This window comes from Lepisma saccharinum, chromosome 19, assembly GCF_977018435.1.
Source record: "Lepisma saccharinum chromosome 19, izLepSacc3.1, whole genome shotgun sequence".
NCBI classification, from domain to species: Eukaryota; Metazoa; Arthropoda; class Insecta; order Zygentoma; family Lepismatidae; genus Lepisma; species Lepisma saccharinum.
Genome location: NC_139247.1, coordinates 35,852,289 through 35,868,140, shown reverse-complemented (window position 1 = coordinate 35,868,140; position 15,852 = coordinate 35,852,289). Strand labels below are relative to the sequence as shown.

The 15,852-nt window shown below is 39.9% G+C and overlaps 1 protein-coding gene across 1 annotated transcript; it reads left to right on the top strand.

Moving 5' to 3' along the window:
* The first annotated feature begins 6,287 nt into the window (after positions 1-6,287).
* Positions 6,288-6,707, top strand: LOC146002991 (protein GVQW3-like). Its single transcript, XM_083141148.1, has one exon. The coding sequence runs from the start codon at positions 6,288-6,290 to the stop codon at positions 6,705-6,707; it is 420 nt and encodes a 139-aa protein (XP_082997274.1).
* Positions 6,708-15,852: the final 9,145 nt, after the last annotated feature.

The window sequence follows — 15,852 nt, the reverse complement described above, 5'->3', positions numbered from 1 at the left end:
ACTTGGCCGGCCCTGGAAAAAATTCTGGCGACGCCCATGTGTGTGTGTGTGTGTGAGTGAGAGAAATAAAAAGTTTTACTTCCAAGAAAGGTAAAAGAAACAATAGGGAGAAACAGAGTAACAAAACCAAAGCGAGATGCAAGGAGAGAGAGAGGAATAGAAACGGAATAGAGAGAGGAGAGAGAGAGAGAGATATATATTGAAAGAGTCAGAAATGAAGTGAGATGGGAGAGAGAAAGAGAAAGAAAGGAAACCAGGGGAAAAGAATGAGACATAAAGGGAGATCGAGAGGAAGAAAGAATGGCGAGGAAAAGCGAGGGAGAAAATGTAGAAAGGAAAACACTCGACAAAATAGCAAATACGGTAAGAAGTAAATGCTTGAACTGAGAAAGCAGAAAATGTAGGAATACTGAATATATGTTTCTAAATCTTATTCTCTCGAGAGAGGAATTTCAACTGAACTCCCTCCTTCACCCTCTCTGTGCAAGAGCGAGGTCGTCCGAGACGCCAGCTCGATTACAGCGATAACCTGATTATGATTACGTAAACGTCTATATAATTTTATTTCTTTGTTTGTTTTTTAAGTACACTTATGCACAGTTAGGCTAATCGAGACTGGACCTACAGTTTAAAGTAAGATCCGAATCACTATGTGCCTTCACTGTTTTATTTGTTTTAAAAAGATTTGGATTTATTGTTGTAAGGATTAATTGAAGCAAATTGTTAAATCGTGTAGAAATTTAAGCTAAGATAGTACTGTTATCTTGATTTAATTATTTAGCTACATACAATAAACGTGTCCTTTAACAGTAACAGCTGGCCTCCGTGTAGGAGTGTTTAGCACATCGCACTACGACGTCAGGGGTCCCGGGTTCGAATCCCGGTCTGGGCATGGATGTTTGTTTGATTGATTGATTGATTTAGTGTTTTAAGTCCACTTTATGCACAGTAAGGCTAATCGGGACTGGACCTGCAGTTTAAAGTGGGATCCGAACCACTTGTGCCTCCACCGGGTATCGAACCCTGGACCGCGTGATTACAAGGCAACGACGCAACCACTGCGCCATCGGGGAGGCCCCTCTGGGCATGGATGTTTCTGAGTGTCCATTCATCAATATCATCATGTCATCACTTATCCCCATTTTCACAGATTAGCCAAAAGTGGCACAAAAAGCGAAGTAAAATAAAGCAAATCAATCATTCAATTTAACAGTAGCGCAAATACTTAAAGTATTTTTAAATAAGGCTATTGTTTTACGTCGTTGAAACTGCAATATATAACATGGTAATTTATTATATGGAGAAAGATGGAAAGTGTGTGGGGGGGGGGGGAATCCAGCTTGCCCGTGCGAAAATTTTATCTCGAGCCTCCCCTGTGACTGTGGATGCCCACGGTCTACCTAACGTGACCTTCATCTTCAGAAATTTCATCAAACCAAACCTGGGGTCCCCCCTTGAAGGAAGCTCCATTGATTCCGTGTGTGCATATATGAATGCGCTTGCGAAACGCGTGCGGTTAGCATATGCTTCCGCCATTTGCTGCTGAAAGGCAAGTGGAGTTATTTGAATTGCAAGTTCTGCGACGCAAGGCCGCCGGGAAGTTAATCATAGGGTGACGCAATTTGTTGCCGTTTAACGACCGTAGCATGTGTTGGGAACCGCCACGAGAACGCCCATCGACAGCCGAGGAAGAAGTTTCCTCAGAGGTCGCTTCGAGATATGAGCGCTACTGCGAGAACCTTCTCGCCGTAAATGCATGTAATTGGTGCTTGCGTATGCAATTTGCAACCTGTTTTGCAGTTTGCGTCAACATGTAATTGCATTTAGCCTTCTTTCTGCCGCTTTTATCTAATCGCGACGATGAGGATGAATGACGATTAAATGCAGATTTATATACAGTGACTCACTTAAAAATTAGGAAAGATGGGAAGTTAGCATTTTAATGTGTCTTCATTTTAGTCATAATGTTAATTTGGTTTATTTTACTTCTCTTTTCTGCCCCTTTTGGCTAATCGCGACGATGAAGGTGAGTGATGATATGATGAAATTGATTAAGGGACGCTGAGAAAAGAACATCCATGCCCAGGCAAGGTTCGACCCCGGGAACCCTGTCGTCGTAGCGTGCTATGTTAACCACTCCGCCATGCAGGTTGGCGAAAGCACATTGAAAACTATAAACAAAATATTATCTCCAGGGTTATGAACGAATTATGCAATATGTAATTATCATGGAAAGATTTAAAGTAATGTCACAAACTAAAATTATCAAAACATAAAACTTTATATCTCAACCAGTTTAATCTCCGGACACCATGAAGGAAAGAAATAATTATAGCCTTTGTGGTGAAATCGTAGCAAATACGAGGCGTGTCCAGAAAATAAGTACAGGTATTGGACAAAATAATGGAAACACGAGTCAGAAGTGGGACATATTTTCAATGTGCCTGGTAATACTGAGCACGGCGGAAATCAACCTTCTCTTGTTTGTTGCAGGTAGTATGGACTGTGCACTGACAGTAGAGTGAGGCAGTGAGGTAGTGAACGTTGTTCAGGTGTAGTGAGTGACCAGTATAGCCGACCTGACGGAGTTTGAAAGAGGTCGAATTGTTGGTGCCCGTTTCACTGGAGGATCTGTGAGCAAAACAGCAAAGTTATGCGGTGTAACACGAGGCACGGTCTCGAAAGTCATGACCGCATACACAGTGCACGGTGAAACAGGGTCTGCTAAGCACAATAGTGGTTGAAAGACGAAGCTGCAGGAAAGGGACCGCCGGGCTTTGAAGCGTATTGTGACGTTGCAGAAGAAAACAATGGCCTCCAAAGTGACTACAGAACTTAATCAGCACCTAAACACCCTGTGTCATGCAAAACAATGAGGCAGGGACTGCATCAAATGGGTATCCATGGGCGTGTTGCTATTGCCAAGTCCCTAATAACTGAGACGAGTGCTCGAAGGTGACGAGCATGATGCAATGACCACAAAACTTGGACGTTGGAGGACTGGAAACATGTCATTTGGTCAGACTAGTCAACCTTTACCCTCTTTCCCACTACTGGACGCGTGTTTGTATCGCAGACACCCTCGGCAGCATACGATGTGGACTGTCACCGCCCGACTGTCAAACATGGTGGTGGCTTTATTATGGTCTGGGACATTATATCATGGTATTCGGCAGCCCCCTTGTCACATTACACAGTCGGGTCTCGTAAGCAGTGTATAGAGAACTCTTGGGTAACCAGATCCACCTAATGGTGCAAACCTTATTTCCAAACCGGAATGCCATCTTCCAGGATGATAATGCCCCCATTCATACTGCTGGCACTGTTCAACAGTGGTTTCCAGAGCATGGTGATGAGGTTCAAAATCTTCCCTGGCCCACCCAGTCCCCAGACCTGAATATCATCGAGCCTCTGTGGGTTGTTTTGGAATCCAGGGTTCGGCGTTGATTTCCACCTCCTTCGTCTCTACCTGAGCTGGAGGCTGTGCTGCATGAAGAATGGCTTCAAATTCCACTCACCACCATTCAGGACTTGTATCGGTCTATTCCGTCCCGAATCCAAGTTGTATTGCATGCTAAAGGTGACCTAACACCGTATTACTACATGATGTTCCGACTTCCACAGGTGTTTCCATTATTTTGTCCAATACCTGTAACTCTTAAAGACTAAAGGAAGTAACACTTCTGATTTTTTAAAAAAAATATGCCCCTTATATATACCTAGGTATATAAAAAAAATATTTGTGGCAGATATTGACAAAATATGCAACATAAATGTGGTTTAATTTACTTATATTTATGTCAAAACGTCGTCACCTCGTAATCAAGGGGTTCCGGGTTCAATACCCTGTGGAGGCACATTGTGGTTGGGATCCAACTTTAAACTATAGGTCCAGTCCCGATTATCCTTATCTGAGCATAAAGTAGACTTAAAAATTAAAATTAAAATTTGTCAATATGCACAATAAAGCATCTCTTATTTAAATGTGCGTTTACAATAAAAGTATGTAAATTCAAACTTAGTAATAATATTTCCCAGTATGCAATTAACGAACGAATATTACAAAGTGTAGATTATACGATGAAAGATCTGAGTTTGACTATACCACTTTGGACAGTCTCATTCTTGAGTTTATTTAATATTTACGTACAGCTCTTTTTGTCCAGGATAAATTCAATGTGCATACATAATACTGATTATGAAATAAACACATTAAATTATTATATTAATGTCTTTCTACATGGGTTTACACAAATTCACCTCATATTTTTACTTATTAGATTCTACTGTCTTCTGTTTTTAAGTTACATATTACCTTTATCTAAAAATCAAATATATTACACCTGACGCTAACCAGGTGTGTATAATAGAAATGGTATGTATCTTGGATAATAGTCATTAATTTTAATTTATGCATATTTATATCTCTTTGTTAGTCAATATAATATTGCCAGCACCGATCTTTGAAGTGTTGTAGTACTTAAATTAGAAAATGATCTTGAAAAGATTATTAAAAATTGTTGAAAGTCCATTTCTGCTATTTGTCGCACAGGATCATATTGTTGTCGACAATCCATATTTTCTTTTAAAGTGTAAGTTTACTTAGTGTTATTTCTAATATTTGATGTATTAATAACAGTGAATTGTTATGTTCTATAACAGCACTCAAAATATTATAATTAAGAAAATGCTCATTATTAACAACTCCATTACTTCTCACGTAATGTACAAAGATGATATGCTATTTACTTCCGAACATTTTCGATCAGTAATCATGAGAACACAGATTTTGAGGATTAGGAATAAATTGTAAATATGCAGTCAATGTAAATTTTATTGCTTCTATATTATTGAAACAAAGATCGCATTTTAATATTACATGTACGTACGTCAACTAACACAGCATATCCATTGACTTGTATGTCTTTGGTGGGAGTTTTTCGAACTCGTAAAACATCAAAACGAAACACAATGAAGTGATGATACTTACACTGAATTGGGTTGATTTTGTTTTAAGTTACGTCGCTTTTCTGTTACTTTTGGCTAATCGTGACGATTGGGATGAATGATGATGAGATGAATGAAGGAACTATCACAAACACATACGGACCGCACAAAACAGCTCCCACAGAAGATTATACTGGCTGTGAGTCCCGTTGCCAACCTCCAAAGCCTCGTTAACCTGCAAAATGTTGAATAGGGTGTACCAAGTGGAAGAGAGTTTGACATTTTAGTGACTTCAGCGAATGTCAGCCCTTACACCCCCACTGAATTGAAGAACAATATAAACAGTTATTAGTTAGTGAAGTGGGTACATCCTCAGTTGAAATTGGGGAAACCGCCAGGAGCCTGGCGCTGCGCACATCTCCCAATATCCCTTCACAGCATGTTGTAAATCTCAAATGAATATGGTAAGAAAATCCTTCGCCGTTTGGTCAAAAGGCACCAGTTTATGCTACAAATGTTAATCGGGCCTGGAACTACAGTTTAAGATGGAATCCGAAACACTGTGCAATGTTCCTTCACCGAAGATCGAACCAGGGAGCTCTTAATTACAAGGTGACAGCGTTACCACTACACCAAGGAAAGGGCCTCCCCGATGGCATATTAGTAACGTCAACGCCTTGTAATCAACAGGTCCCGGGTACATTACCCGGTATTTCGGATCCCACTAAACTGTAGGTCGAGTACCAAACCAATCAACTACATCAAGCGGAGGACTCAACATTTTTGGTACAGTTGAATATAAGTGAAGATGATTTTTTTCACATTCCAAATTGTTCATTTACAGCCAAATTAATACATCCCATGGGCACATCGTATGGGTAAAGGTAAAAGTTGTAGAACCAAAGAGTCAAACGCGAACAAATAAATACCAGCTTGCAACTCTTTTCACAACCTGAAGAACTCTTTCCAAATGTTTGTTCGTCAGTTTATGACTGGCGGTGCAAATGATCCTTGTGTTGGCTAACTCTCTTAAGTTTCATGACGACGCTGGGATTAATCATCTAGGGATGCTGAGGGGGTGCGGAATGATATTTAGAGGTTGCAATGATAAAAGTAAAGATGAAACTACATCAAATACCAATCAACTTTTAGTAGGAATCTATGAAGTGAAACTGAAGACTACGAGGGGGTGCTGGTAATTTCTTAGCCTTACCCCCTTCATGTTGTCGTATTTTCATGAATTTGGTCTTAAATTGCAGCTTAATGTCTGTATATTGTTGGTAGAGAAAATTATATTTGTACGTCTAATGGTTTTTCTTTATTTCAGATGTGACTGAAAGATGGCAGCACCTGAAGCAACATTTACAGTTAAAGACCATAGAGTGGTGATAAAGTTTTTATTCCTGCAGAGAAAGTCCGGCAAGGAGATACATGACACGTTGGTACAGACTTTGGAGGACCGTGCCCCTGCATATGCCACTATTAAGAACTGGGTAGCTAAATTTAAAACCGGCCATTTCAGCACAGATGATAAGCCACACACAGGAAGGCCAGCATGTGTGGTTGTTCCGGAAGTAATCGATGCTGTGCATGATCTAATTCTTCAAGATCGGCGAATTTCCACTAAAATCATTGCTGAGTCTCTAAACATCTCCCGTGAAAGAGTTGGTGTTATTATCCACGACCATCTAGGTATGAGTAAGGTTTCAGCAAAGTGGATCCCGAAACTTTTGAACGCTGATCAGCACGTGACAGGGTGAGGACATCCAAAGTGATTCTTGATTATTTTCAAAAGGATGCGACCACATTTTTGTCTCGATTGGTGACTGAAGATGAGACCTGGATCTAGCTCTATGATCCTGAAACAAAAGAACAGTCAAAGGCATGGACCCACTCTGAGTCACCACGCCCAAAGAAGACCCGTGTGCAAAAGACGGCAGCCAAGGTGATGGCCAGTGTTTTTTGGGACAAAGACGGTGTACTGCTAATTGACTTTTGGAAAAGGGTGCAACTATTACAGGGGCATATTATTCATCACTTCTTGATAATTTAAAGCAGACAATTAAGTCCAAACGATGTGGAAAATTGACAAACGGAATTCTGTATTTGCACGACAATGCCTCTTCACACACTGCAGGCATTACCCAGCAAAAATTAAAGGATTTGAAGTTCACAGTTTTGGAACACCCTGCTTATTCACCAGATCTGGCCCCCTCTGACTACTTCCTATTTCCAAATCTCTAGAAATTTCTGAAGGGAGTCAGATTTGGGTCACTTTCTGAGGCACAGGACGCTGTACGTACGTGGTTTGCGGACCAACCAAAATATTTTTTTGGGGGGGTTACAACAACTGGAGAAAAGACTTAGGAAGTGTGTTCACCTCAGAGGGGATTATGTTGAATAAAAAAATTGATTCCCATCTCTGTCTCATTTGTTTCTTGCAAAGGCTAAGAAATTACCAGCACCCCCTCGTATTAAAGCTCTCGCCACGAAAACAGTCCAGTCGGGGCTTCCCCTTGCCTTCCCCACACCCCTGGCCCTCCAAGGTTGCCACACTTCTTCTAAGCTGCTCAGTCGACACTTCGCGCGATGTACGTATGCGGTTGAAATTGTTGGTTATTGACAACACTGTAGGTGGGTGGTGTGACCTTGACTGGACTGTTTTCGTGGCGAGAGCTCTAGTGACTTGCTTCATTTTTGCTTGATTTTAACACTAACCACATGTTTGGAAATTTGAAACGAACAAAGCTTGTTCAAGGCAAGTCACTGACATAAATTGTGTCTTACATCCCACGAAAAAGGCTTTGCATTGTAAAGATACAAACACAGTGGTACATTTTAGTAGCGAAGGAAAATTATAATCCTTGCTTTTAATTTATTTACTTTACTTCTTTTTTTTGCCACTTTTTGGCTGACCGCGAAGATGATGATGAATGGCAATGAGATGAAGATGACGAAGGGACCATCGCAACACAAGCCCCACGATGAACAAAAGTGGAAACAATTCGTAAATGCTGACGAAAGACAACAGCTGCTTATCTTTGTAGAAACTTGCCGACTGTACAGGAAAGTAAAAGCGGCTTCCCTTTCGGAGTAGGATCAATGGTACCAATAGATGTACCACTTCAATACCAAAGATCCTGTGCTCAATATGATGGCACGACGTAAAGCGACACTACAGAAGAGTGTTCTCGGTTGAAAAAGAGCATTGAAAAGGCAGCGCGCACCCCTTCTCAACCCCCTGGCGCCGTCCCTGTTCATGAGGTCAGTACGGACAGAGCGGGGCAGCTGGATACACCCTGCTTCCAGGGAAAGCATAGCCATCCTGATGGACAATGTGCCGGCAGATTCTTCTGTACCTGTCGTTCCCGCTGCTCCTGATTGGGGCATATGAAGGAGGTCGTCTGTAGCCGAAGAACTTGAAGAATGGAGAGCACGTTCCCACATGTAGTTTACAGGTGACTGTGATGTACAATATGCACAGCACAATTAATGTCTTCGGCATCTTCGGATATCTCACGGTGTTATTGTTTATGACGAAACTGATTTCTGTTGATTCAACGAAATCTGTTAACCTAGAAGTAAATGAAAAATATGTTGTACAAGTTGTAAAAAAGCACATTGGAAGAAGGCAAGCTACATATGGCGTGTTCTCCATGTTACCGCGATTATCATCGGTAAACCACCCTTTCTCATATACTTTTTTTATAATTATTTTGCTTTAATATATAAGAAATTGCATATTATGTATTATGCAAACTATTAAAACAAGCTTTTCAACGAGATTTTTAGTAAATTATTTGAAGAACTTAAAGACTGGTTTATGTACGTGTATCTTAAGAGCCGAGATAATTCTATTATTTATAAAAAAGCCTGTTCCAAAATTATGATTTTCAGTACCACCATAGAAAAAGTATAATTTTTAGTTTTAAAATTCCCTTCTCCTGGCCACCTAATTTCCTGGACAGCTACTACATCTAATTTATACTTAACTATCTCATTAACTGTACACTGAAATGCCCCAGGCCGGTAAAGGCTCAGAACATTCCAGGTGCCTAATTTAATATCCTTATTCCTAATGTATATCTTATCCTTAGTCCAGGGACCTCCCAAAGTAGTCCCCACCCGGAGATCCGAACGGGGGACTATTTTACCTCCGGAATATTTTACCTTGGGAACATCCATGGCCTTATATTGCTGTTTCTTGACATGTCTTTTTACAGTGCAGAGTTGTCAGCTCTACGCCTAACCTCCAATATGAATGGAGGAACTACTACACAAGACAAACACAAACACACTAGACAGCACAATTACTACACAAGACGAACACAAACACATTAGACAGCACAACTACTACACAAGACACACACAAACACATCACAACTATAACACAATATAAACACAAACACACCACAACTACTACACAATATAAACACAAACAAACTACACACCACAACTACTACACAAGACAAACACAAACAAATTAGACAGCACAACTACTACGCAAGACAAAACAAACATACTAGACAGCACAACTACAACACAAGACACATACATACACACCACCGATACTACACAAGATAAACAGAAACACATTAGACAGCATAACTACTATAACTGGTTAATAAAAAAGTTGTGATTTTTTCCCCTATCACACGTATAAGCGGGACACGCTGTAGTTAACTATAACAGTGTTCACTTTAGAAAAATGAAAGAAAATGTCCATTTAGACATTTACTGACAAAACCAGGATGTATGAATTATACGTTTGGATTTGTATGCTATGCAGGGGGAACTTTATTTTTTACCTGTCTAAACAATTATACTGTTTTCATATTTTTATGAAACAATTACATTACATTACTAATGGTCATATGTTTAATGAATATTTCATTTATATAAAAGGTAAAGTTCCTTGTGCCATTAATGGCCATTTAGGGGATGTGGGAGTAGGGCCCCATAAAAAGTAGGGCCCCACACATTCTCAATCTCTGCTATTCCGGAGGTGACGTGATCAGCACCACACTCCGGCTGCTTTTACCTCCCCCTTCCAGGGTTGTCTCCATGTTCTCATTGATTTGAGGCTGGGTGCAGGCACGTATCCAGGAATTCCTTTCGAGGGGGCTCAACACCATTTTTTTAAGGGGTATAGTAAGAACCTCACAATTTTTTGTTTAAGACCAGTGGTGGCAATTGGGTTCCAAAACAGGTGGGAGGGGGGGCTGCGGAGGGCGGTGCAAGGAAAGTTTAATTTCTCTTGGTAGACAAGGCTTAACATTAATAGGCCATAATGTTGAGGCAAAACAATGGGAATCAACTACCCTTAAATCGTCGCCACTGAAAGGCTGTCATTTTAATCAGAACGTGAAATTTGAACATTTTTTTACCACTCCACTCCTCTGTTTCCATGCATTAACATTGTGTGCCGGAACCATCTCAGTATGTGTGTTTGTCCATTTCTCATCAGACATAAAAACATCTATGGTGTCTTTCAGTGTTTTTACGAAGCTGTTACACATGCACGAGATGGACAATCCACTCGACAACGCGAGATTCAAATTGTGGCCTGCCAACTGGACGCAGAGAGCTCTCGAATATGTATCTCTGATTCAAGCCTGAACACCACTAACGTGTCTTATCCTCCCATGTTTGCAGCTCTTATAAAAGCCGAAACCCACCAAATTGTTCAAATTCAAGCCTTAGCACTCACAAGTGTTCAAAAATGCCTGTCACAGCTTCCGCTGTCTTGTCATATATCGGCACGAAACAAAGGAAGTCTTCTCGAATACAGCTGGATCATGAAACAATTAATACACAATGAAAAAACCCTTCCGTTCACAACACATCTAATGTTTCGTCTCCCAGTATGATCAAATGCTTATTCATGTATCTCCAGTGACGTGCCCAAGGGAGGGTTGGGGAGGTCATAACCCCATTTTACCCAGTATTCCTTTTTTTTTTAAAAAAAAAAAGAAGAACGTCAAAGACAGGATAAAAATGGCAAAACCAGGACTGACCACCATGCAATAGCTAGAGATTCCTATAACCATCCCCGTGTATGGTCAGCAAAATCAGAAAAAGTTAATTAAACGCATCTGTCGTACAGTATACCTTGTGTGTTGAAAAGCTTAGCATTGTGAAGTTTTCATCAGACTACTGTTTCTACTTCGATATGTTTTTTCATCAAGTTTACACATTTTATGCTCTACTACAAAAAAACAAAACTTACTTGAATGTGCTGTATTCCTTGAAATGGACTTCAAAGTAATTTGACGCAGATCCTTGTCCTATCTTTTTCTTCTCTACGTTCTTCCTTTACCATGCTGCCTCGAACTGGAGTTCCACTCTGAGAGGTCGACTAACCCCACCTCACACCCTGGTTCCTTTGAGCTCCTTCTAGGCCCTGAGGGCTTCCTGGACCCTCTCAGGCCTAACCTGGCTCTTTAGTACCCTCTTAGGTCCTTTCAGGACTCCCCTGAGTCCCTTTAAGAGGCCATATCATGGGCAGCGGAAAAACAGACCTTCATTCAGAACACTTTTACTCGAAAACTATTTGAGGCATTTGAATGAGTTTTGTGGTGAATTGATCAGAAAGGATGAATCTTAACAGTGATTATCGAAATTTTTTTATCACTTCCATATTTTAATAGATATTAGCTGTCAAATATCTCAGTTTTTGGATCGGCGTATAGAGCCCGATTCTAAGTTACTGTAAAAATTTAACCTTGCAAGCCTTTCTTGCATCCTTCCTGAGTAAACTGATTTTTTTATTTTTTAAATTGAGAGGCCCATTGTGACAATACGCCATTGCAAACATTGATATGCATTTTCAAACACCTTTGAGAATGGCTTTATTCGAGCCATAGCGGGGCTGGCCATCGGCTGGCGGGGTTATGTTCAAGTCCTACAAGTTCAGCCGTCTGCCGATAGATGACTCTGACCAGGTTTTACTACTGTGGGCGTGGCTTGGATTTCTTCTTCTTCTACCCTTGGCATTGTCTTTTCCCTTGGGGGCAGCTTTTGACCGTGCTCCGACCATTTCGGAAAATCCAAAGTTGATTTCCTTCACCCGGCTGTTTTTTCATTGTGTTTCATTTGTCTTATTTCTATTTTCCAAAAGAATAAATACATTAATACAGAGACTGTCCCAATTGAATCTTACATAAATTATAGCAAAATTAAATTTGTTTTAAGTCAATTACATGCTCAAATAGGGTAATCGGGACTGGGGCTACAGGATACAGTGGGATCCATACCACTGTGTAGTTCTACCGGGGATCGAACCTGAGACCCCTTGAATACAAGGCGAGATAATTACTACTAATTTCATCGAGGAAACTCAAAGACTTATTTGAGGAGGGGTCCGGACCCCTCCCCCAAGAAAGACTTACCAAGTGAAAAAATTAAATAATGAAAATATATTTGTGTAGCATTTATTACATAATTGATGGTTACAATTTCCTTTGAACTTATTGATTGATTTGTTGTTTCTAAGTCCACTTTTTGCACAGAAAGGCTAATCGGGACTGGACTTACAGCTTAAAGTGAGATTCGAACCACTACTTGCATCCACCGGGTATCCAACCCGGGATTCCTTGATTACAAGGCAACGACGATCCCACTGCGCCATCGAGGAGGCCCACTCTTTGAACTTATTGGAAGAAAGATTGGAAGTAGGGTGCTTAGAAGGACAGTCCCAATTACCAAAGATTTATGCTTGCACGCTACTATTTATAACAATATGCATAAAATATTAATCAGGAACTTTACTTTTCGCTAACCGGATCTAACATTCTCTTTTATTCAATAAATATTCAATTCTTCATCAATTTGAAATGAATTTCTTTGCCAGGGCACTTGTTTTTTATGCAAATTATGCCGATCTTAACTACAGGTAAGCTAGATAATGAATACTTGCTGTTATCCGATCTTTTTACCTATTTATGTGATAATAATATAATTTTTAACTTAAACATCATATTATTATTATTATTCCTGACACAATTGGTTCGGTGTATTTCTAGATACGTGCCTTGGGAGGCCCTACAGAAATTACAGCGAAAGGAAGTGAGACAGTCGGGTACTCTTTCAAACTCTAAATCTTGTTCTTGTCCCAAGTTATGTAAACGCTCTCTCGTTCTCGTCTCGATCTCTGAATATAATTTCAATTATAGTCACATTAACTTCAACGCATTTTAAAAATACAATTTGTGTCTATACAAAGAACACGCTTGGGTAATACATTCACATTTAGAGAACACCGATGTATTTCATAAAGAGGTAAGACAACTATGCTGAAGGTAGATTTTTAAATTTTAAATATAATTCACTGCACATTCAATTATACTATATGTAATGTTATGTTATAATAATGGAACCTACATCTTGCATTTTTTTTAATTCTAGTTTCATTAATATTTTACTTTGGATATTATGTGAATACATTAATCGTGATGGAGGGAGAAAACACACCGGAACGACAAGTGACCGGCGACACGTGTCGCTTGAGAATTTCACCAATCGAGCGTAGGCATGTGCTGCCTGTCATGCCGCTACGGTGTGAAACGTTGCTGCTGATTGGCTCGTTCCCAAGCGACATATGTTGCTTGTCGCTTCGGTGTGAGTTCTCCCTAAGAGGGCGAGTGACAATGAATTCAATTACATCTTCATAGCTTGTTTGTTCATGACTGAAAGAAGCTACTCGTGTCGCATGTCGCTCGGACTGAGACTTTCTCTCAATATCGTGTTATCATGTCGACTCAGTTTGTTGTTCGTGCATGTTTTGCTTTAAACTGTATAGGCTCTTGTTGCTTGATGTGAATGTTCCGTGTCGCTTGGGAACGAGCCAGTCAACAGCAACGTTTCTCAATGTAGCTGCAGACCGAAGTGACAAGCGACACATACCTCTAGAGAACAATCCAATCAACAGCAACGTCTCACACAGCTGTAGAATAACATGTCACACAAGCCTGCGTTCAATTGGTGAAATCCTCAAGCGACACATATTTCACACCGTCTAAAGCAAAATATTCACTGTGCATGAGCGAACAACAGGCCAGGGCGAAACGATGCACGGTATGAAAAAGAACTCAGTCAGAGGGACACACAAGCAACAGACAACACAAGCTGAATGGTTGGTAGCATTTATTACTGAGAGCCAGTTACCAAGAGACACGTGTCGCTTGTCGCGTGTTGCTTCGATATCAAATATCCCTAAAAGTAAGCAGCTTTTGAAGCACAGTATGAATAGTTAGTAGGTAAACAGCAGTGACAAAACATATGATTGATTGATTGATTGATAGATAGATAGAAAAAATGGCCTATAAATCCGCACCCTAATCATAACTTATTAAACATATCAAAACATATTTTTCATTCATTAATTTTTTACGCTTACAATAACCTCTAATTATTACTAAATCAATTTTTGTATTTTCCATCTAATATCTTATTATATTTAGCTCTTGCCAGTAGGCACTTTATCTTCTTATGTATATATTTTTTTTGGCCTCCATCTCATCAGACTTATCATTCATTAATTTCCTCAATTATCTCATCCAACTCGTTTGTATTTCCACCCACATACATAAGAGTTGTAGCTTTCCTGGCGACGTCAATCGACGTTAGCTTCCATCGTATACATTGCTCTCGTCTTCAGGTAGGAGATGTTGTTGCTATGTATATGCTCGAAACGTTGGAAGATAACGCCGATTTAATCTGGCTGGTACACCTGTTCGAACCTTTCTACATGCTAAATTTAAACAACAATCTTTCGTAATCATTAAACAGGATGGAATAAATAGCGGGGAGGCTTTTGTAATATTAATAATTTGAATTACTGCCCCATTAAAAACTGAGCATCCTCGATGGTGCAGTGGTAGCGTCGTCGCCTTGTAATCAAGGGATCTCGGGTTCCATGCCTGGCTCAGTCCCGATTAGCCTTACTGTGCATAAAGTGGACTTAAAACACTAAATCCATAAATCATTAAGAATTCATTTTAAAATTTTATAATGAATTTCGGGTGAAAGATTCAATATACTAACGTCCATTATTAATTCAATGCCTAGAGAATTATAAAAAATGGGGGGGGGTTGTATTTATATACACGAACGCTCGGGAGCCAATATAAGTTTACAACCTGCAAATCGGGTTTTCTCTACCGATTCAACCATTTCAATATCTCCAATGTTGTTTGTGATGCACCTGATTCAAAATCGGTCATAATTTATTTAGTTTTGGGAGGATAAAGACCATCGATAGGAGAGCTTGACTGCCGTTCGATTCCCGGAGAAGAGGGTGAGGAAAGTGGCCTCTCCCACTGCATGAGGTGCATCTACGTACAATGACTCTACTATATAACTACGTGGGAATATAGAGATGATTTGCATCGCCTCTATAAATAAGCGAGACTGTGAATATGTAAAGAGCGACCACCACCCACCCACCAATATGCCTTCAAATCACATTGCATAATGCAGGTGGGTGGCTTTACCAATTTCTTTCAAATACAAGTAGTTAATTATAGTAACAAAACATCTTTTTATATGTAATTGGATTTTTCAAAATTACAATAAAATAACAAAGCAACCAATTTTGTTGTAATTCTATAAAGAATAAGTTAACACAGGCCAGAATCGGTAAACGTCCCGTTCGGACAAATGTCGCAGTTGAAGTAGCAGTCTAAACAGGTAAAAAAACTGCTTACTGACACGTAATCTGACTTAAATTTGGCATAAAGCAGTCTATTTTTTAGTTTGAAAGACCTTGTGACATTTTTCGAGCCGGGAAGAAGTTCTTCGTAACTAATGGGATAAAGAAGAAGGAAAATTTAATTCGTAACACTACTAACGGACTTATTACGCCATTCGCATGATGTAATTAATAAACACAATAATTCTAATTAC